The sequence below is a fragment of the Schistocerca serialis genome, chromosome 9 (assembly GCF_023864345.2).
Source record: "Schistocerca serialis cubense isolate TAMUIC-IGC-003099 chromosome 9, iqSchSeri2.2, whole genome shotgun sequence".
Taxonomy (NCBI): domain Eukaryota; kingdom Metazoa; phylum Arthropoda; class Insecta; order Orthoptera; family Acrididae; genus Schistocerca; species Schistocerca serialis.
Window position 1 is genome coordinate 471863414 of NC_064646.1, and position 24267 is coordinate 471887680.

The following is a 24267-nucleotide window of genomic DNA, read 5'->3' on the forward strand; positions in this document are numbered from 1 at the left end:
AGATGTAGAGGGACATTGAAGCTCAAATAACTTACGGGTTTGCTGCCGGGTGACGTCGTCGACCACCGCCGATATTTCGACAGGAGCACACCCTGCCATTGTGCCTTGAGAATGGCAGGGTGTGCTGCTGTCGAAATATCGGCGGTGGTCGACGACGTCACCCGGCAGCAAACCCGTAAGTTATTTGAACATTCAATTCACCGGGAAAAGTTAAGGTCAGACAGTGAAGCTATCAGTAGGCGCTAAATGATTGGGCGTCCATGACTCTTCACAGAGAGTGGGGTTCGGAGGCTTGTCTGCTCTGTAAAGTGGGGTACATGGTGATCTCTAGCATTTCTGCTGAAAGAGCACAATGCTGATGCATGTATAAGTCTTTCAGAGCACACAGTTAATCGTGCATTGTTGAACACAGAGCTCCGCTGCAGACCATCCTCTCGTGATCACATGTTAAACCAATGATATCGTTGTGGTGGGTGTACTGTAAGACCTTCGGTACACACACCATCAGATTATTTGACTTGTCGCTCTAACGAAGTAAGCGAGTGTCAGCAATATGTCTCGTGGTCTTATCGTGGCGTGTTTATCTTCTGCCGTTAGGTCAGACGACAGAAATGCCACTTGCACGCTTAGAGTATCAGATTGATGGTGAACAACTTTAAACAGAACTAGATTAATTTTCACACACATTTATTAAAACAATAACAAGCATAAACCTTACATGACTTGATTCTGGATGCTATTTACAATTGACAATCTGAAGTTCCTTTGGTCTTGGTACGTTAATCTTATTCTCACATATCTCTGATACTTGACGAAGTGTCTATACAATTCTCTTCATGGCTATGTACAGGAATATGATAATCTTAGTAGGTGCAGACTGAAACTTGACTGACTAATCGGAGGTCTGTACACTCGTTATAATACCTCGCACGTTCAGGTATCACTGCGCGAGTGTGATCCGCAAGGAGAAAAGGTTCTACGTTAGCAGCAATCTCATTGGCTGCGTTAGATATTAATATGCGGATCGGCGGAAGCAGAATTTGGTCCGTCTCTAAGGCAGCGCCATCTCGTAGTGCGAAGCGCTGGGGCTGCGCTGTTGTGCTTAGCAGGGCGCGCTCTAGTGGGAAAGTTATGTACGCGCTGACTACACGGAACGATGTACACAACAATCGTCAACTACGATTGCATTGGGCACGGGACCATAGGCATTCGAGCCTGGATCAGTGGAAACGTGTCAACTCTTCGGGTGCACTACGTTTTTCCTTCGCTAGGTGGCTGGTCGTCTGCACAGACGCCGCCATCGAGGTGAACGGCGGCTCGAACCGTGCAGCGTGCTACGGACGCATGCAGCTGGGAGCAGTATCATGTTATGTGAGACATTCTCTTGCGCTTGATTGGGACCTGTTGTAGTAATTTAAGACGCGTTGACAACTGGGAACCACCTTCATCCCTTCATGCTGATGTCTTCCCCAACGGCGATATCATCTTTCAGCGGTATAATTGTCCTTCCCTCGGAGCTAGAACCGTGGTACAGTGGTTTGAGGAGCATTACAGTGAACTCACTTTGATGTCTCACTCAGCAAATCTGCGTGATGTGAATCACTATATGGCCCAGTCACCGCGTATGCAAATCAGCAGCCCGTTATTACATGACCTGTGTGTATACATATAATGCCATATAGCTCCACGAACTACCAACAAACTGTCACATACCTGATACGCAGAATCATTGTTGTATTTCGTTCCAAAGACGGACAAACAGGCTATTAAGAAGGTGGTCGTAATGTTTTGGCTCATCAGTGTAAAACATGGGTTTCTGCAGTTATTACACCAATGCTGTTTCAGCACAGTCTTCCAATTTGAATGGTTCAAAGCTTATACACAGTAGAGCCTAAACAGTGCCCCAAACAATTCTGTTGCTCCCTCAGGCAGCCGTTGTTTAGCTTTCGAAAGGGACCACTTCAACACTCCGACGCGCCGATTCCGTCGACGTTTCCCAGAGCAACATAAAGACTGCAGCATAGCTGCCCCTCATCAGCAACCGAATCTCGTACTCTCAACAGTACTTTGCCGTTTCTCTCTGGACAAAGAAGATGCTCCAAGGATTGCTTGTCCTCCATACAGCTGCACAATTAAGACCTGTTATTGTACTGACCGGAGTGGCCGAGCGGTTCTAGGCGCTTTAGTCTGGAACCGCGTGGCCGCTACGGTCGCAGGTTCGAATCCTGCCTCGGGCACGGATGTGTGTGATGTCCTTAGGTTAGTGAGGTTTAACTAGTTCGAAGTTCTAGGGGACTGATGACTTCAGATGTTAAGTTCCATAGTGCTCAGAGCCATTTGAACCATTTTTGGTCTTCTACGCTCTGACGAACATTGCTATTGCATACGAGGGGTGTTCCATAAGTAATGCAAGAAATTTTTTTCTGAAAGCAGGCTGGTTTTATTCAGGATTGCAATACGCAGTATTATTCCCCACTGTTTTGACTACAAACCCCTACTTTCTCGACATAATCTCCGGTCAGTGCGACGGCCTTACGCCACCTTACTGCGAGAGCCTGAAGGCCCGAATGGCACCACTGCACTTGTCAACATCGGAGCCGACGTCTTGCTGCACCAGTAACCTCCCCAACATCAACGTACTGCTTCCCATGCAGTGCATTCTTCACTGGGCCAAACAGATGGAAGGTGCGAGATCCGGGCTGGCGCTTCAGTCCGAAACCGCGCTGCTGCTAGAGTCACAGGTTCGAATCCTGCCTCGGGCATGGATATATGAGATGTCCTTACGTTAGTTAGGTTTAAGTAGTTCTAAGTCTAGGGGACTGATGACCTTAGATGTTAAGTCACATAGTGCATTACTGGTGGAGGGTGCGGCTTTGGATTTTTTCTTCAGAGGAGGAATGGTGTGGCACCACTTCGTCGATTGCCGTTTTGTTTCCGGTTTGAAATGATGAAACCATGTTTCATCGCCCGTGACGATGTTCGACAAAAAATTGTCGCGATGTGCCTTGTAACGCGCTAAAAATTCCGCACACATAGTCCTTTGTCGGTCTGTGTGGTCTCCTGTTCGGCGGCGGACACACAGTTTTGAGTACCCCAGCCGATGAACAAGTGTGTCAGAACTACCAGTAGAGAAGCCCAGTTGAGCAGAGAGGTATTTTACTGTGATTCGTAAATCACCAAGAATGAGAGTGTCCGCACGTTCCAGTATTGCAAGAGTCACAGCTGTGTGCGGCCGGCCGACAGCGGGATATCGGAGAGGTTTGCTCGACCTTACTGCGATCATGACAGACGCCCCGTCCAACGGTTCACTGTGGTTTGTTCACTGACAGGTGTCCGTAGACATTATGCAAGCTCTAGAAGAGATGCAGTGACAGCTCTCTGCTTGGAACGCCGCTGCAGAATCCATTTTGAAGACTACGCTTAGCACCATACCTGTCGGAGCCGGCCAGAGTGGCCGAGCGGTTCTAGGCGCTACAGTCTGGAACCATGCGACCGCTACGGTCGCAGGTTCTAAACCTGCCTCGGGCTTGGATGTGTGTGATGTCCTTAGGTTAGTTAGGTTTAAGTAGTTCTAAGTTCTAGGGGACTGATGACCTCAGAATTAAAGTCCCATAGTGCTCAGAGCCATTTGAACCACCTGTCGGAACTTAATGAAAGTGTAGGGGCTGAAGCGGCAATATTCAATAATGTCCCACAACAAATTAGCATTTTTTCAACCAAAATTGGCCGAGAAAAATGTGTTGCATTACTTATTGAACGCCCGTCGTACAATAGGGGTGTATTGACAGATAAGCATTAGTCAGAAAGCGAAATATTATTTTCTGTATTAGAAAAGAAAGGAAAACAACATGAAATTTCACAGTCGAAAAGACGTCCTCTCCAGGAATTTGGGCTGTTTCAACCTCCATGGGTTGCAACGCAGCACAACACACAGTCTCATGAGCTAGGAATCCTGCAGTCCAGTTGGCGTGGTGCTGGATAATGTGTCAAATTTGGGAGAAGAGAAGCCTTTTGGTTGAGTCCAAGGCTTTTAAATGTCGGACCTATCGCCCAGTTTTTGTGTGACATGTTACCTACATTTACCTAGTCAAATGTTGGCCTAGGATTGCACAGCTCAAAAAATTTAGCTTTCAAAACACATTTTGCTCAGCTTTGATTATGCCAGATAACGATGAGAAATAGAGCGTATGAAAATAATGTAACACATTCATTAACGTCTGCAGATCTGAAATTTTCAAGGTAATTAAGTGTTATAGGTCATACTGAGGCACATTAAATTTTATATACTTCTTATTAATTTTAGTTCTTCAGGCACCACGCGCTCTCAAACTCATCTAGTGAAATAGATTGATGAGGTAAAATCGTATGACTGTCTACTTAAGAATGCTGGTCCACCTATGAAACGCAGACCAGCAGAGATTGGGTTCGACAAGTCCTTGATAGTTCTTCGGAGGTATGGGACACCGCAGGTCTAAGCACAGGCCACGCAGTTACAGTAAATTTTGTGTTGTTCGTTTGCGGGAGTGAAGCTGTTGCAGACAGCGTCCCATACGTGTTCGGTTCAGTCTAATTTGATGACCTTCACAGCAACGAGAGTTAACTACCATGCTCCTGATAAAACTGGAGCTTTATTGTCTCCTGTTGGAAGATGTTATCACCGTCTGGAAGAAATCAAGCATGAGGGGATGTAGATAGTTGGCAATAATATTCGGATAGTTCACATCCGTCATGGTGCCTTTGATTACTACCACAGGTGCCACTGAAGTTCATCTGTAGGATGGCGGATGTTTTGAACAATGTTCGCCTGAATGATGACATATCCGGACATAACATGAACAGAGGGTACAAGAAACTTGATTCATCCGACCAGATGAGACGTTTCCAATTCTTCACGGCCCAATCTCCATGATTCTATGTCCACTGGAACCGTGATAAATATTGTCGTTGAGTCAACATGGGAGCACATAGCAGTCATCTGCTATGGTGCCACGTGTGCAACAGTGTGTGCTGAATAGTATGCTCTAAAACTCTTGTGTCTGCATCAGATACGCCACACATCTTACCTATGTTGCTTTACAGAACGAGGAAACACTCGATCTCCACATACTGTGATGAGGTGTGGACATCCGACACACTATAACCTATTCGTGGTCTTTATTTAACTACTCTCCATAAAGGCTCACGACAGTAGCATACAAACAGCTGATCAGCGCCGCTGTTTCTGAGATGTTTGTACCGAGGCACTGGACCATAATAATCTGCCTTTTGTCAAAGTTACTCATTTCAGTGGATTTCCACATGGGTGGCCCATATCAACACTATCATTAGTCACTATTCATCTCCGATGCTCTTATATACTTTACTTTACCATATCATACGCCCACGACGTCGTTAGGTGGCATTCAATCTTTTGGTGATCAGTGGTCACAATATTTTGACCCGTCAGTTGTATCGAAACTGGGAATTTAACCTTTTGGACAAGTTTTGGCGTATGCCCATAGCCTTGTATGACTAGTCTAGTCTGATGACAGTGCTCAGTGTGATGTTGGCCCTTGATGTGCCCACAGGTCTGGTGATCTGCAACTGGTGCGTCCTCCTCAGCATCCTGATGACCGTGTGGTGCACGTTCGATGCGGCGGGCCGCTCCTGGGTCAAGATGAAGGAGTACCAGCGCAGTACCAGGGACGCAGACTCCAGGAGGCCCTACCGCCGCTCCACCAGCACCAGCCGCAACTGGAGGCAGAGGTGGGTCAGCCTGGAGTGTACAGTGTCGCCTGATGCAGTCTAACTACCCACAAATGGAGACAGATGTGGGTGAGGCTGGATTGTCCAGCGTCAGCTGCGGCATTCTGACCAGCTGCAAATGGAGGTAGAGGTGGGTCTAGCTGGTCTGTCCAGCGTCAGCTGGGGCATTCTGACCAGCTGCAAATGGAGGTAGAGGTGGGTCTAGCTGCTCTGTCCAGCGTCAGCTGGGGCATTCTGACCAGCTGCAAATGGAGGTAGAGGTGGGTCTAGCTGGTCTGTCCAGCGTCAGCTGGGGGCATTCTGACCAGCCCAAATGCTGTTTCAACACAGTCTTCCAATTTGAATGGTTCAAAGCTTATACACAGTAGAGCCTAAACAGTGCCCCAAACACTTCTCTGTTGCTCCCTCGGGCTGGTCTGTCCAGCGTCAGCTGGGGCATTCTGACCAGCTGCAAATGGAGGTAGAGGTGGGTCTAGCTGCTCTGTCCAGCGTCAGCTGGGGGCATTCTGACCAGCTGCAAATGGAGGTAGAGGTGGGTCTAGCTGGTCTGTCCAGCGTCAGCTGGGGCATTCTGACCAGCTGCAAATGGAGGTAGAGGTGGGTCTAGCTCTGTCCAGCGTCAGCCTCAACTGGAGGCAGTGGTAAGCAAAGCTGGACTGTCCAGTGCAGCTGGGGCATTCTAACCAGCCACAGCTGGAGGCAGAGTTGGGTGAGGGTAGACTGCACAGTGTCAGCTGGGATATTCACAACATGTCAACTGACTGTGCTGTTGGTTACTTGTAGAATATTTCACTCATTATGACTGAGTAATGTACTCTCTTCCAAGGTTGATTGCTGGTAAAGTACGTTGATGACATATTCCGTTTAAGGACAGGTGTTGCCAGACAACTTCAAAATTCATTAAATATTTGAACCTTGAGCACGACATCGAATCCACAGTGGAGTTTGGGAGTAACTATGAAATTACTTAGGCCTAACCAGAAGATCTCCATTACTTTATTCATACTTGTAAGATAAAACACGCTGCCCTCCCTTCAGTGATATGGCAGGTAATGTTCATCTTCATGAGTAACGAAAAATTCTAATCTGAATTAAATGAACTAAAAAAAGCATGAAGTAATGATTGCACTACTGCCTTGTTGGATTCTGTGCTGTATAAGAAACAATATCAACAGGTCTCTGCTCTTCTTTACCTTGTGCTCTAACCACGACCTCAGAATCTCAGTAACTGCTGCTCAGATCCATGTTTACAAAAACCTTCTCAGACTGTGGCTAGAAAGCTTAAATTTATGAATTTGAAAACATCATTTTACGTGCACAACACTACTTCACATATTTTCCCAATGCTAAGGATAGTACATCAGCCTTCGAAAAGAGTAGTGTATACAAAATCACTTGTAATTGTGGGGAATTCTATGTAGGCTTTTGTGGCGGCGCAACATCCACCCGCTGAAGGAACAACATAGAAGTTGGAGAATCAGAAAAGTAGACATTGCCTTTGCAGACTCTCTGATATATAAAAAGCACAGTTACAAAGCTCAAAATGGAGTCCTACGCATTATCAACAAAGAGAGAAATATTAAACATCTTTAAATAATGATAATGTTATCATATAGCTATTTGCCCAAACTACTCTGAAATATCAGACACAGATCCCTTACTCACCATTTTTAACTGCAGATACTTCAAATAAAGTCACCCAGACTAACTTGTAATCCATATGCGTGTATTGTCTTTATTTCAGTTATTATACTTGCCCTTTAAATTTACGTTGTACAATAAATTACAGTTGTTTCCTTTACCAGTTTAGTCTCTCACTAGTAATATTATACTTATTTTTGACGTATTACTTGTTCCGTCATGCTTCGAAACTTGTCGCTAAAGTTTACTGTATTTTTCTCAGTTCATTTTTCTTGTCTGAACAATTGTTCTATTTATCCTATAGTTTGTTAACTGAATATATCATACATTTTTTCTAAGCTAAATACTTTTATTCCTATATTTATCCAAATACACTTAACACATACGAAAACCGACGTACGAAGAAATTATCGAATGGGGAAAGATCGGTAGATGTGATGTACATGTACAGACAAAGAAATGATTATAATTTCAGAAAATATGGATGATTTATTTAAGACACAGCTTCAGAGATTGAGTAAGTAAATAACGTGTTGGTCCACCTCTGACCCTTGTGCAAGCAGTTACTCGGCTTGGCATTGATTCACACAGTTATTCGATGCCTTCCTGAGGGATATCGTGCCAAATTCTGTACAGTTCGCACATTAGATCGTCAAACTTCGAAGATGGTTTGAGGGCTTTCCCATAATGCTCGAAACGTTCTCAGCTGGCCAGGGATCGGGCGAGCTTTCTGGCCAAGGTAGTGTTTGAGAAGCATGTAAACAAGCAGTAGAAAGTCTCGCCATGTGCGGGCGGGCGTTATCTTGCCGAAATGCAAGCCGAGGGCGGCTTTCCACGAAGGGCAACAAAACGGAGCGTGGAATATCATCGACGTACCGATGAGCTGTAAGGGTGTAGCGATGACAACCAACGGCATCCCATACGATCAGTCCTGGTTGTCGGGCCGAATGGCGGGCGATGGTCATATTGGGATTCCACTGCTGTCCCGGGCTGCTCCAGATAAGTGTTCGGTCTGGAATCACATTGACGGGGTTGAATTCTCTTCAGTTACGATTCCCGCTTCGAACTGAGCCCCAATGACCACCGAAGACGCGTCTGGAGACACCACTGACAGCGGAGGGATGGTCCAGTCCGACGGCTCGACGACTATGAGTGATTAACTGGAATGAAATTTGGTTGTCATCCACAGGACGCTTACAGCACAGCAGTACGTCTACGATCTTATATCGTGTAACCCTCCATGACGATAAGCGTCCCCCCCCCCCACCTCTTCCTCCCCCCCCCCCCCCCCCCCGACCTCAGCACACGATGAGAGTTTCTACTGCTTGTCTTCGCGGTTGCGAAACACTACCTTGGCCAGCAAGGTCTCCGGATCTGTCCCCAACTGAGAAAGTTTGGAGCACTTTGGACTGGATCCTCCAACCGTCTCCAGATTTTGACGCCTCAATTGGACAGAATTTTGCATGATATCCCTCAGGAGAACATACAACAACTCTGTCAGTCAATGCCAAGCCGAATAACTGCCTGCATAAAGGCCAACAGTGGATCAATCTCTGTCTACCCCTGCAGTTTTTAGCCTCCGCAGCTTTCTCTAGAACCATGGAAGTTATTCCCTGATGTCTTCACACATGTCTTAAAATCGTAAATCCTCTTCTTGTCAGTATTTTCCATATGTTCTTTTCTTCAGCGTACCTTTAACATTGTTATTCGTTCACCTTGAATTCCATTTATATTCTTGAACATTTGTTTTATTTCTGCCATTGCTTCTTTGATGTATATATTGTCGCAGAAGAAGCTGAGCAGCACAGTCACCGTGATGTAGTGCTCATGATACTCTTACATTCCACTACAAGATCCATGGGTTGATGCATGGCATGACACGTGAAAGTTACTTTTCTAGCGCTGACTGCAGCAATGATCACTTCATCCAGCACGCATAGTCTCCACAAACTCGGATGTGCATCTTCTCATCTCGGCTAGCATAACTTTCGAGCGACCACAATCTATCATTATCTGAGAAGCTTTCAAAAAGTCCCATCCGACATTGACGTCACTACTACACTCTTGTAAGACGAGGAATCCTAAGGGCGTTGTATGGCCACTTATACCCACACGAATGGTACATCTTCCTGCAGGTTTTACATATTTCCCATTATCCACTTTCAGCAGAGATGTTTTGGTGTCGACGAATACTGTTTTCTGCAACTGGCGACGGTACATCTCCGAAATGACTGAACATGATGCTCCAGAGTCCACAAGGCTGGTCGGCCATCCATGAGGAAATCGACGTCGTTTCCTTCTAAACGAAAAGTCTAACTCGACTAGCTTCGATGGTGACCTGCGTCGTCCTGCACCCACATCTCCTTGTTCATCTTCATCGTCCCGGAGTTGGCCTAGGCTAAGATCGGTCTGCTGTCTTCTGGCGCGGGCGTCATCATATATTCGCCACCTTTCTCGACAGAAGCGCACCACATGTCCCGGTCGTCCCCGGTGGGAACATACTGGTTGGTTATCCTGGGTCCTCCAGACATCAGTCTTCCTTGGTGCATAAACAGGTTCCTCATGCGGTATTGTAGGAACGTAACTTCGCCTGGGTCTCGACTTTTTCACCGTTTTAAAGGTAAATGAAGGACGTGAGATTGGGTTCAATGTCTGTTCCACTTCCTCCCTTATAACCTCTTGAAGCGTCTCGGTTTTTTGTTCGCCGTGCAATCCAAGTGCCTTCTGAACTTCCTCTCTCACTATCTGACGACGAACGCTTGTGAGATCAGTTCCTTCCTCCATCACAGACAACGATACGACGTTTGGAATCCGTTCAAACTTCTTGCGTGTAATTCTTTTTTTATGTATTGTCTCGATATACTGGCAGCATTTTATGAAGTCGTCTGCTGTCGATACCTCCTTCAGGAGTAGGGCATGATACATGTCCTCAGCAACTCCCTTCATGAGACGTGCAACCTTATCTTCCTCCTTAATTCTAGGATCCACTATTTTACACAGCACCACGACGTCTTGAAAGTAGGATGCTGTAGTTTCTCCTGGACGCTGTGCCCTGCACTTTAATTTATCTTCAGCCTTGCACTTCTGTCGTTATGTGTCGCCGAAATACTTACGCAGATCCGCCTGGAATACTTCGCAGCTTGTGAACTTCTCCTCGTTGTTCTCATACCATTGCTTGGCAGTGCCCTCCAAGTAGAAAAATACGTTAGCCAAATACACGGTGTCATCCCATTTGTTAAATTGGCTATACGCTGATATACCTTCAGCCACTTGCTTGGATCTTGGACATCGTCAACAGAGAACCCGGAAGGATGTCTCATGTGGTGGCACACAGTTGCTTTCATCGTAACGTCCTCTTCTTCTTCTGCCTCCGATAGATTGCGATCTGTTGAATATGGCTTAAACTCGGGATTCTCGCCACGTAAACGGCGGCTCTGTCGTGACCTGATGAGAGCCACTGTGTCGTCGATAATGTGCGCTATCACATGTTCCAATACCCAGCGCCTCCACAAGAATAATGTCACGTAGAAGAAGATGTAATGAGATGAATGACGAACACTAACTTCACTTAACAAAGGTTTATTCAGCAGTTGCACATACAAGAGCGCGGAGCGAACTGCCTCCGGCCGCAACACATACGGTATATATAGTTACAGATCATTCCGGTACGATGATTCTTGACATTTGTGGATACTTGTAGAATGTACTCGAACCGAATATAGAAATTGGAATTGTGCAGTCCAAGTGAGTTTTGAACTCACGACTCTCCTAGCAACAGTTTACTTATCATAACCACTACACCACGGAGCTACTCAGCTTCCTCTCCGAGTATATTGAATAGTATACGCGAAAGACTGTATCCCTGTCTTGCAGCTGCGCGGTCTGGGGCGCCTTGCACGGCCCGTTCGGCTCCCCCTCCCCCACTCCCTCCCCCCCCCCCCCCAGCTGAGGTTCGAGTCCTCCCTCGGGCATGGGTGAGTGTGTCGTCCTTAGCGTAAGTTAGTTTAAGTTAGATTAAGTTGTGAGTAAGCTTAGGGACCGATGACCTGAGCAGTTCGGTCCCATAAGACCTTACCACACATTTCCAACTTTTTTCAGTCCGAGCTGATTGTTCTTGTTCTTCCACACGTACTTCAGTGTCTACACAGGCGTGAGAAGGCCGTCAAACGACGCTGTACGGACTGTCAGTGGCTCGGCAGCAAGCTGGAAAGAAGAAGCCAGCAAGAGGTAACGAAACCTCGCCGTGCTAGTGGCAGAAGCAGGAAGTCCGAAAACCGTGTAAAGCCGCACACGGGGTATGGACACAACACACGGCAGGCTCGGGCGGCTGGCGACTGAAGACACGGAAACGGGTCACGACGCCAAGTTCGAAACGAGATCCGCGTCAGTTGCACTAAAAAATAACCAGACCTGTTAATCACAGAGTTTGACAAGTCAGTAGTATGTTGTAGAGCGCCTTTTCTTATTGACTAGCTGCTTTTTATTCGACACCAGGGAGATTACGAGAAAATCGATGTTGATTTTTCCTGCGCAGCCCGACGGCTAAGTTGACACCTACTATGTTGGTGGTACTAGTTCAAATCCTGCACGTGTCCTTTACTTTTCTTTTAGTTTCATCACACAGAATACTCTTAAACAGCATGTGCCGTGCAAAATTATTCACAGATAGTCATTTTCGAGTAGTAATTGCATTAAGAAACCAATCATTAAATCACACTTTTCTCCAAAGTGTGCCCCGTTTGTGGTTCGTATCTAAAATTCGAAATATTTGGACAGGTCTGACGAGCTCGCAACGGTGGACGAAGTATTAGTATCTGAGGACCGATTCCACATGCAGACGAAAGCACTCCTTCCTCATTCCTCAAATACCATCCGGAACTATGTGCCAACACGGTAGGCGATGCAAGAGATAGCGAGCAATACACATTTGAAGAAAGCTTACTGTAATGATTGATTTATTTATGAAATTAATACGGTGAAAATAGTTATCTATGAAACATTTTGCACGAGATATACTATTTAATGATAATTTGTACGATTAAACTGAAGGCAAAAAGAAAGTATGCGGGCAGGGTTTGAACATGTACAACCTGCGTCATACCTGTAAACCTTAGCAGCTGCACTACGCTCACTAAGTCGAAAAAAATGCTGAAGCTACGGGTATAGACGTTACGCATAATACTTAAACATCTGGAATGAAATTTTCATTCTGCAGCGGAGTATGCGCTGATATGAAACATCCTGGCAGGTTAAAACTTTTTGCAGGACCCAAACTTGAACGCAGGACCTTTGCCTTTCGCGGCTCAAGAGTTCTACCGACTGAGTTGACCAAGCACGACTTACGAGCCATCTCCACAGCTTTACTTCCGCCAGTACCTCGTCTCCTACCTCACAAATTTCATGGAAATACCTATGCTCTCAGTGTTTTCCATCTCTGCTGGATTAGGTGGCCCGCGAGATCGTAATAAATTATGTGCCGGACCCCAAACCTTGTTTAAACTCGAATCTCTTTCCCGATGTATTAGGTTTCCAACATACCCTAAGAAATAAAAGAGCACCAAAGGGCGTAGTGGGCGTCCAGAGTGGAACCCAGAACCAGCTGTAAATAGCACAATGAGATCAACACTAGGTCATAGACTGACTGAAGTCCAGGCAGCGAGTACACATAACAGCACAATTCGCAGCACCTGAAGAAGATAGTTGAGTCGGTCGCCGAAACGTTGAGAGTAAAATGACAACAGCTACTCGGCAGTACGCCTGAAGCCACGTAGTCTTTATACGTCGCTCTATGCGTGCAAGTTTGTTCTAAGCTGCCACCAGTTAAAAAGAAGGAAAAGGCCCTAACGCTCTAAAATATCTTGTGTAACAACTTTTAATTCAGGTCCCATTGCGTAATCAAATGTAAAGCTAGTTTTCCACTCTCAGAGAGCTTTTGCGAGTAACACGTGTCGCGTAAACAGCGCTGAGAGTCTGCTCTAATGCTGACAACGGGACACTTGTTGTCGTGGTGTTCTTCAGTCCGCAGACAAGTTTCATGCAACTTTCCGTGCTGCTCTATCCTGTACACGTCTCTTCACCTTCGCATAACTACCGTAACTTACAACCTTCTGAATCTGCTTACTATATTCATCTCTTCGTCTCCCTCCACAATAACCCCTCCCCAGCCTCCCCACCTGTACCACACTTCTCTCCAGTGCTAAACTGGTGATCCCTTGATATCTCAGAATGCATTCCATCATACATCAACTGATCTCATCTTCTAGTCATTTCGTGCCACAAATTTCTTTTCTCCCCAACTCCTCATGAGTTACGTGATCTATCCATCAAATTTTCAGCATTTTTTATAGTATCAAATTTCAAAAGCTTCTATTCTCCTCATGTTTAAACAATTTATTGTCCATGTTTCACTTCCATACATGACTTCACTCCATACAAATACATCACTGGCCACTAAAATTGCTACACCAAGAAGAAATGCAGATGATAAACGGGTATTCATTGGACAAATATATTATACTAGAACTGACATGTGATTACATTTTCACGCAATTTGGGTGCATAGATCCTGAGAAATCAGTACCCAGAACAACCACCTCTGGCCGTAATAACGGCCTTGATACGCCTGAGCATTGAGTCAAACAGAGCTTGGATGGCGTGTACAGGTACAGCTGCCCATGCAGCTTCAACACGATGCCACAGTTCATCAAGAGTAGTGACTGGCGTTTTGTGACGAGCCAGTGGCTCGGCCACCATTAACCAGACGTTTTAAGTTGGTGAGAGATCTGGAGAATATGCTGGCCAGGGTAGTAGTCGAACATTTTCTGCATCCAGAAAGGCCCGTACAGTACCTTCAACATGCGGTCGTGCAGTATCCTGCTGAAATGTAGGGTTTTGCAGGGATCGAATGAAGGGTAGAGCCACGGGTCTTAACACATCTGAAATGTATCGTCCACTGTTCAAAGTACCGTCAATGCGAGAAAGAGGTGACCGAGACGTATAACCAATGGCACCCCATACCATCACGCCGTGTGAAACGCCAGTATGGCGATGACGAATACACGCTTCCAATGTGCGTCCACCGCGATGTCGCCATACATGGATGCGACCATCATGATGCTGTAAACAGAACCTGGATTCATCCGAAAAAATGACGTTTTGCCATTCGTACACCCAGATTCGTCGTTGAGTACACCATAGCAGGCGCTCAAGGGTAACCGTAGCCACGGTCTCCGAGTTGATAGTCCATGCTGCTACAAACGTTGTCGTGCAGATGGTTGTTGTCTTGCAAACGTCCCCAAGACGTGGCTACACGATCCGTTACAGCCATGCGGATAAGATGCCCATCATCTCGACTGCTAGTGATACGAGGCCGTTGGGATCGAGCACGGCGTTCCGTATTATCCTCCTGAAACCACCGCTTCCATATTCTGCTAACAGTCATTGGATCTCGACCAACGCGAGCAGCAATGTCGCGATACAATAAACGGCAATCGCGGTAGGCTACAATCCGATCTTTTTCAAAGTCGGAAACGTGATGGTACGCATTTCTCCTCCTTACACGAGGCATCACAACAACGTTTCACCAGACAACGCCGGTCAACTGCTGTTTGTGTATGAGAAATCGGTTGGAAACTTTTCTCATTGCAGCACGTTGTAGGTATCGCCACAGGCGCCAACCTTGTGTGAATGCTCTGAAAAACTAATCATTTGTATATCACAGCATCTTCTTCCTGTCGTGGCGCAGTGGTTAGCACACTGGACTCGCATTCGGGAGGACGACGGTTCAATCCCGTCTCCGGCCATCCTGGTTTAGGTTTTCCGTGATTTCCCTAAATCGTTTCAGGCAGATGCCGGGATGGTTCCTTTGAAAGGGCACGGCCGATTTCCTTCCCCATCCTTCCGTAACCCGAGCTTGCGCTCCGTCTCTAATGACCTCGTTGTCGACGGGACGTTAAACACTAACCACCACCACTTCTTCCTGTCGGTTAAATTTCGCGTGTGTAGAACGTCATATTCGTGGTGTAGTAATTTTAATGGCCAGTAGTATACTTTCAGAAAGGACTTTCTGACTCTTAAATCTATACTCGATGTTAACCAGTTTCTCTTCTTCAGAAGCGCTTTCCTAGCCATAGCCATTTTATATCCTCCCTACTTCGACAGTCATGAGTTATTTTGCTACCCAAAAAGTGGCGTATGGGAGGGCGGGCTTACCAGCTAATGTCCGACTGCACTCGGGCCTAATGGTCTCAGAAAGCGTGGGAACCACTGTGCTAGAGCCTAAACATGAATCAAAGCAAACACTGATAGCACCACAGACGCGTTGAATCATGTTTGGACATGAAAGGAAAATACTTCGTGTAACAGATGGGACTGATTTCTTACAATTTAATGTGCAAGAAGAAACGGTGTTAGGGGTTCAGAAAGAAATGATACTAATGTATAGAAGAGCTGTTTACTGATTGTGTTGATATGTAGATAATGGTGAGTAAAGAAGAGGTGTTGACTGATTGAGTTGGAATGTCGATAGCAGCTGGAGACGCTTTAAGAACTGTTTGATACGTGGGTGTCTCGTAATGCAGAAAGACACAGTTAAGCTTCTCGCGACTGTAACGTACGCTGATTGCACTGCCCGTAATACACTGGCAGAGTTCCCGGCAGCCCGAGACCGCTCGCAGTATTGACGTTCCCCAAAGCGAACTTTGGCAACCAGCCCACAATCCCTTCGAGCTTTTATACTCTCTGCCGTATCGGCTAACGTTAAGTGACTGCTTGAAAGTGGCCCTAAGTTAAGCTTCACTCATCGGCGTCCCTCCGCCTGTTTCGAGTTTGCAGCGTGTTGTATTGTCTCATTCAGAAATTCCAGGTATTATCTTACTGCTCGCAGCAATATACGTTAGCTTTTGATGTTGAGAACAAATCGGTCTTAACGCAGGCGTTACTGCTAACCACTTTCATCAACATTGCTTCTCTTTCAATCATTCGAGTTGTTGTAAAAAAGGACTTTGTATGGCCAACATACTTCTCTCTCTTCCCCCCCCCCCTCCATCCCTCCCTCCCTCCCTCCCTCCCTCCTTTCCCTTTCCCTTTCCCGAAATCCCAGTTCCTTACAGTGTCTTTCTCTCATTAGTTTAGCTCAGTCCATTTCTTAGCGGACACATTTGCGATATTTTTCATTATTTTAAAATTTAAGAATCGATTATATTTCTCACATATGTTCATATTTAGTGGGTTTTTTTTCGTTTCGGTTTTCTTAATCTTTTTGTTGGTCTAAGCCAATGGGTAGCTTAAATACTGGATGAGACTCCTAGCAAGTATTTTGAGATCTGTTTTGGAAAACACAACGCGATTCCTTCCTTCATTATTCTCCTTATAGTAATTTATTATTCTTTCGCCGTCGTTCCCATATTCAGAGACGCTCAGGCACCATTATAGCACGCTTAGCTCATTAGTGATAAATTCCGCTGGATTCAAATTACATGAGGCAGTGATTAATCATGGGTCATTTCCATCTTCTTACCTCTTTTGCTTAACGTCTGCTTTCGTCCCAACTTTTCTTCGATTCCTCCAACTATGTAGTCGAATTGATCACACTGAGCCACGCGTAATTATTGTTATTATCTATACACATAATTAAAATTTTTTTAAAAAATTGACAGGTTTGTTAAATGTTTTGAGAGAGGCCATAGAAGTGGCGTACCAACCATTCAGCACTCCACCATGACAATACACGAGAACATGCTGCCTAAGTTACTCAAGATTGTTTGCCTAAAACGGGGGTGGCAGTTGTTCCCTATCCACTGTACTCAACGTACTTAACTGGGTGTGACTTCTTCCTCTTCCTAAAAAATGATAATGAAGTTGAATGAAAGATGATTTGATAGAGTGGAAGGTATTCGGGTGCAGCAGCGACAGACTTGGAGGACGTATTACAGAAACTTTTGTGTCGGTGTGCTCACTCCCAAGCTGCTTACTTTGAAGATATAAGATCGATGTAGTACTGTAGTTATGCGACTATCACTAATGTTTCGGGAGCTTTCGGATACCAGCCCCTGTGTTAGACAGCTCACGAAAGAAGAAGCATGCGGAAACCGTCTTGGCCTTCTCGTACTGTGATTTTACTGCCAGACATTGAACTTCGCCACAGACCCGCTCGCGGCACATTGTGGCGGAATGGCGGGATATAAGGAAAAGAGGGCAAAGTTGGAAACGCCGACACGGCGGAAGTAGGAAGAAGACTGACAGACCGGGGAGCACTTTTCTGTGCGGAAGCGGCCACATCGCGGAAGTGCCCCTAATGGTGGCTGAAGCAGCGACGACTCGCGGCTTTAGTCGCGGGGGAGGGAGTGGGGAGGGGTGGAGAAGAGGGGGGGGGGGCGGCTATTCACGACAGACAGGAAGTACGGCTCGGCCATTGTGTCCGCAGGCGGGGCATTAAATCTGGCGCAGCTGCGCACGCGCCGTGGTGTGGGCGCTAATGGCACTAATGCGGCCCAGATAGCAGAAAAGTCCCCACGCTGAAGCGAAAAGTGGACTAGGGCAGGGGTTAAGGCACTGCAGCCGCAGCCGACCGCGTAAAGCCCGGCCGCGCTAGACTCGCATAAGGGCCGGGGCTAGATTCCCTCCCAGGCATCTACGTCCACACTCCACAAACCATTGTGAAGTTTACTTAGCACTGTGGTGCTTTTGGGGGCTACTCCCTGCTCCATTAGCGCATGAAACACTGACGAATGTACAGGTAACATAAGGGTTTCTCCGGGGAAGTGTTTTACGACCCTCACTGTTCTTGTTTTATGCTAATCACCTTGCAGACTTCCCGCAGGTGATGCAGTTATCTGTAGTCAATTCCTGTCTGCAAAAAAAGCTGCACAGATATTCAGACATGTCGTCATACGATTTCATACCGCTTCAAAATTTGCACCTCGCTTTCAATGTCCAAAGATGTAATAGTTTACATTCCACAAAACAAAAAATGTCCGAAAAACGCTCAATGAGTAATTCAACACTTTTTTTCCAGACAGCAGGTTGGCTTTATTCCGGATTCCAATACAGCAGGGCTTCCCAACGTGTGGTCCGCGGACCCCTTAGGGGTCCGCCGGCTCTTTCTAGGGGGTCCGCGGCCACCCTTCACCAAATAGTGTAAAATAATGAGTACAATTGTTGTGTTCATGGAGAAGAAATAAAAACTTTGAGGTTCGCTGATGACATTGTAATTCTGTCAGAGACTGGAAAGGACTTGCAAGAGCAGTTGAATGGAATGGACAGTGTCTTCAAAGGAGGATATAAGATGAACATCAACAAAAGCAAAACAAGGATAATGGAATGTAGTCTAATTAAGTCGGGTGATGCTGAGGGAATTAGATTAGGAAATGAGGCACTTAAAGTAGTAAAGGAGTTTTGCTATTTGGGGAGCAAAATAACTGATGATGGTCGAAGTAGAGAGGATATAAAATGTAGGCTGGCAATGGCAAGGAAAGCGTTTCTGAAAAAGAGAAATTTGTTAACATCCAGTATTGATTTAAGTGTCAGGAAGTCATTTCTGAAAGTATTCGTATGGAGTGTAGCCATGTATGGAAGTGAAACATGGACGATAAATAGTTTGGACAAGAAGAGAATAGAAGCTTTCGAAATGTGGTGCTACAGAAGAATGCTGAAGATTAGATGGGTAGATCACATAACTAATGAGGAAGTATTGAATAGGATTGGGGAGAAGAGAAGTTTGTGGCACAACTTGACCAGAAGAAGGGATCGGTTGGTAGGACATGTTCTGAGGCATCAAGGGATCACCAATTTAGTATTGGAGGGCAGCGTGGAGGGTAAAAATCGTAGAGGGAGACCAAGAGATGAATACACTAAGCAGATTCAGAAGGATGTAGGTTGCAGTAGGTACTGGGAGATGAAAAAGCTTGCACAGGATAGAGTAGCATGGAGAGCTGCATCAAACCAGTCTCAGGACTGAAGACCACAACAACAACAACATAGACAAGACAGCCTAGACACAATGAGAGGAAGCCGAAAGGCACGCGCTTAAACTCACGCAGGCTGGCGTGAGGTCTGAAACAGGATACGTAATGAATGCTATAAAGAAAAGTACGTAGCTTCTGGAATACTTAACTTTAATTCACATTTGTAGAACATCGCTCTTGATGATACATTAATAGAATCTCAATATCAATTGAATACGGCGCCTTGCTAGGTCGTAGCAAATGTAGCTGAAGGCTATGCTATCGTCTCGGCAAATGAGAGCGTATTTGTCAGTGTAGCGTCACTAGCAAAGTCGGCTGTACAACTGGGGCGAGTGCTAGTAAGTCTCTCTAGACCTGCCGTGTGGTGGCGCTCGGTCTGCTATCACTGACAGTGGCGACACGCGGGTCCGGCGTATACTAATGGACCGCGGCCGATTTAAAGGCTACCACCTAGCAAGTGTGGTGTCTGGCGGTGACACCACATTCCTCCCCGCAAATCGGCGAACGGTTGTGATATAAGGCTTCCGTACGCCGTGGGGAGGTCCCCATGTTGATGTATGCGACGAGGTGGGGAGCCTAACAACAGGCGAGGCTGTGCCACCCGCACCCGGCCATTCGGTCCGAGGGGAGCTAGGAAACGCCTGAAAACCTAGTCCAGGGTGCACGTCAACATGCGGTGTATGCGCCTGTAAAGAGACAGGAGGGGCCGAAGATTCGACCTCCATCACGTAGGGGTACCCGACGGCGAAGACGACATCTGGTCCGGAGCTGGCAAGAGTTCAAAGTCGGAGGACAGCTGGTCACGGGAAGCGATCGGTGGCGCGTGACCCAGGGAGGCGCCTGGCGGCTGCAGCGAAGCGTCCACTGCGGGCGTCGCCGGCGGGAAAACCAACCATCGAGCATTCCAAAATGGACCAGCAAAATCTATGTGTAAGCGTTGCCAAGGGGAAGTGGCTTTCGGCCATGCAAAGAATTTCCGCGGTGGTGCGGATTGTTGTTCGGCACACGCCATGCAAGAAGAGCACATATTCGTAATCGCAGCATCGATTCCGAACCAAGTACAGTGCTGACGAGCAAGTTGTTTCGTGCGCACTATACCCCAATGTCCTTGGTGGAGAAGCCGTAAGACAGGACTGTAACGAACGTGGGACCACGACCCTGGACTGATCATTATCAGAACGCAACAGAACAAAAAGTCTCTCATTGTGAGCTAAAAATCGGCGAACCAACGGATCCTCGATCCGAGACTTTGACAAAGGCCATTGCGTAGCAACAAAACGCAGAACGGTAGCAAGGACAGGGTCAGCAGCTGTGGCTGTAGCTACACGACGAAAATCAATCGGAAACGATTCGACCACGTCATCGATTTCCGAATCAATGAACATGCAAGCAAGTTCGGAAGAATCGAATGCTCGATCCTCAGCAACAGGCAAACGGGACAACGCATCGGCGTTTCCGTGCTTAGCAGTGGACCAATACAAGATATCGTAGCGGTACTGCGAGAGGAAAATAGACCAGCGAATGATTTTCTGCTCTGTACGTGGAGGTACAGGCTTGTTCGGATGAAAAAGCGACGTCAAAGGTTTGTGGTCTGTGATGATGGTAAAGTGACGACCATACAAGAAATCATGAAACTTAGTAACACCAAATACGAGAGCCAAAGCTTCTTTATCTGTGAATAATTTCTTTGTGCAGACGAGAGCAATTTGGACGCAAAGGCAATAGGGCGTTCATTGCGAGCCATCTTTGTGCGCAAGCACAGCACCGATCCAGAAATCCGATGCATCTACCATCAACAAAAGGGGTTTCTGGGGATCAAATGGCGTAAGGCAAGTACGAGAAAGCAACGCCGATTTCAACTGGCGAAAGGCGCGTTCGCATTCCGTCGTCCAGACAAACGGAACACCTTTACGGCGTAAGCGATGAAGTGGGGCTGAAATGGAAGAGGCATTGCGCACATTCAAAATCATTTAATGTTCTTGCGACCTGATCACGCAATGCGTGGGGAACATTGCGCGCTCTAAAAAATTTCGGTTGCGCCTTTACTTTCAGTTCAAATGTGCTTTATAGTTCTTAGCGCAACCAAGGCCCGGTGCAAAAATGTCTGCAAATTCTTCACATAGACTAGAAACACTGGCTGAAGGCACAGTCTGGTTCACTGATAGGACCTGATAGACTATAGACAAGTTAAACAACTGAAATAAATCTAAACCAAACAAGTTCACTGCAGAAGAAGAACGAAGTACGTAAAATGACACAAGTTTTGTTTGTCCCTTGTATGTGGCAAGAAGGCTGCACTGTCCTAACACAGGGATCTTGAGACCTGAATATGTAGTTAGCTTAACATTTGCGGCACGCAATGGAGGTGTGCCCAGTTGTTTGTAAGTGTCTTTATTGATCAATGAAACTGCAGCTCCGGTATCGAGCTGGAAAGGGAACACGTTGCCATTAATGTCCAAGTCTACAAAAAGTTTATTGTCCTGCTGACGACAAGAGCGACTGTCTCGTGCAATTCGAACAGACACTGGTACAGAAACACATGCTACTTGACGTGATTTCCTGCGACGTCGACGCACACTATTTGTGGGACGAACACAGTCACTGCTAGAGAGAGTGGCACTGGGTGGAGTGGAATTAACTACATGAATGTCCATGGGCGAAGGTTCACGAGCCTAAGTATTCTTGGGTCGATTCTGGCGTGAAGCAAAGGGCCTGGAATGGTTGTGAGTGTCCAATCTGAGCTTTTTCTGGCAAACACTCTGAACATGTCCTTTTCTATTACATAAAAAGCAAATAGCTTGGCGTGACGGGCAATTCTCACGCGAATGTCTAGCAGCACACCGCGGACGTGATTTCACTGTATTTGCGTGCTTGCGCAGCACACGTGGCTGCGTGGACGTGCGCGAGGGCTGTTTACAGTTCCGTGCAGCTCGCCCGGCGGGCCGGTTAATGTGACACACAGCTGGCAAAGTTTCAAATGATTCCTGAGCAAAGTCAAGTGTGTCTTGCCTATCCAATATGTCTATCACTTGTTGAAGGGAGGGATTGACTAGTTTCAAAACTTGTTCCCGTATACGAACATCAGAAACGTTCTGTGCAATTGCATCACGCACCATAGTATCTGAATAAGGGAGTCCACATTCACACTCAAAAGCACAATCCCTAGTAAGGCCTTGCAAAGTTGCAACCCACTCCCGATTAGTTTGACTGGCCGTACGTTTTGTACGAAAGAACGTATACCTTTTTCCAACTACATTGACTGATTCCTTGAAATATGCATCTAATGCAGACAAAATTTCTTCGTAGGACAGAGTTGCTACGTCGCGGCGGGGAAATAATTTCACTATCACACGGTACGTCTGGACGCCGACACATGATAATAAGTGAGGCTGCCGCTCATTACCTTGAATTCCGTAGGCGGCGAGATGGAATCCAAATTGGCGTGACCACTCCGTCCAGCTTTCCATCGCCGCATCAAATGGACGAAAAGGTGGTGCAACTGCGTGTTGTGGCTGCGGTTGCGGTGGTGCGGCGGCTGCCGCATCGTTTTGCATTGCACGTTGACCCTGGACGAGCTGTCCAAGGGCATCCAATAACGCCTGCGTCTGCTGATTCTGCAAGCGATAAAATTCGGACAGTACATCTGGAGATTGTGGCGAAGCCATGACACAAGTAAATTAGAGCAATACGACCGTTTGTATCCGTCGTCGCCAAATATGTTGTGTCTAGACAAGACAGCCTAGACACAATGAGAGGAAGCCGAAAGGCACGCGCTTAAACTAACGCAGGCTGGCGTGAGGTCTGAAACAGGATACGTAATGAATGCTATAAAGAAAAGTACGTAGCTTCTGGAATACTTAACTTTAATCCACATTTGTAGAATATCACTCTTGATGATACATTAATAGAATCTCAATATCAAATGAATACGGCGCCTTGCTAGGTCGTAGCAAATGTAGCTGAAGGCTATGCTAACTATCGTCTCGGCAAATGAGAGCGTATTTGTCAGTGTAGCGTCGCTAGCAAAGTCGGCTGTACAACTGGGGCGAGTGCTAGTAAGTCTCTCTAGACCTGCCGTGTGGTGGTGCTCGGTCTGCTATCACTGACAGTGGCGACACGCGGGTCCGGCGTATACTAATGGACCGCGGCCGATTTAAAGGCTACCACCTAGCAAGTGTGGTGTCTGGCAGTGACACCACAAAAGTTATTGAATAAAAATGTGAAAATCCGTCACTTTTTTTTCCGTGTGAAAAAAATGTGTACTTTTACTTCAGGTGTATTGCGGTCCCTAAGTGAGAACACATACACCATTTAGTACCAGAGATTGCGGCTTCTCTGAATGACTGTTCCGCAACAATACGGGGGTCGTTTGTGCGCCAGCTCACGGCGGTAGATGCGCTGGAACCTTTTACACATGCGCGGAGTGAGCTTTGTCGACCAATCACAGCACTCACTGACACGTATGCGGCCCCAGGCATCATTAAATGTTAAACTTGCTTTGTCAGTGCACTACCTATTTCATAAGTCGATTTTTGACCTTCATGTTGTTTTCATTCATCTCTAAACCAAAGACTATTGATACTTCGTGGGGGGGGGGGGGAGACGGGGGGGGGGGAGAGATGGGCGTTCATTGGGAACAGATTAGGGGTCCGCCATGGATTTTCGACTGAAGAAGGGGCCACCAGCTGAAAAGGTTGGGAAGCCCTGCAATACAGCATATTGTTCCCCACTCTTTTTGCTGCAACAACCTATTTTTCATAACAATCTCCTTTCAACGCGACGGCCTTACACCACCTTACTGGTAGGGCGTGTGTGTCTGCATGCTACCACTCCACTGGTCGACATCGGAGCCAACGTCTTGCTGCATCAGTAGCCTCCCCATCATTCACGTACAGCTTCCCGTGGAGTGCAGCCTTCA

At 46.6% G+C, this 24267-nt stretch overlaps 1 protein-coding gene across 1 annotated transcript in view; it reads left to right on the top strand.

The window, feature by feature from the left end:
* Nucleotides 1–24267, top strand: part of LOC126419718 (diacylglycerol lipase-alpha) — a 582321-nt gene that overhangs the window by 115888 nt on the left and 442166 nt on the right. Inside the window, exon 5 of the mRNA XM_050086898.1 lies at nt 5568–5745. Coding sequence (XP_049942855.1) covers nt 5568–5745 — 178 coding nt within the window. The remainder of the gene's footprint in view (nt 1–5567; nt 5746–24267) is intronic.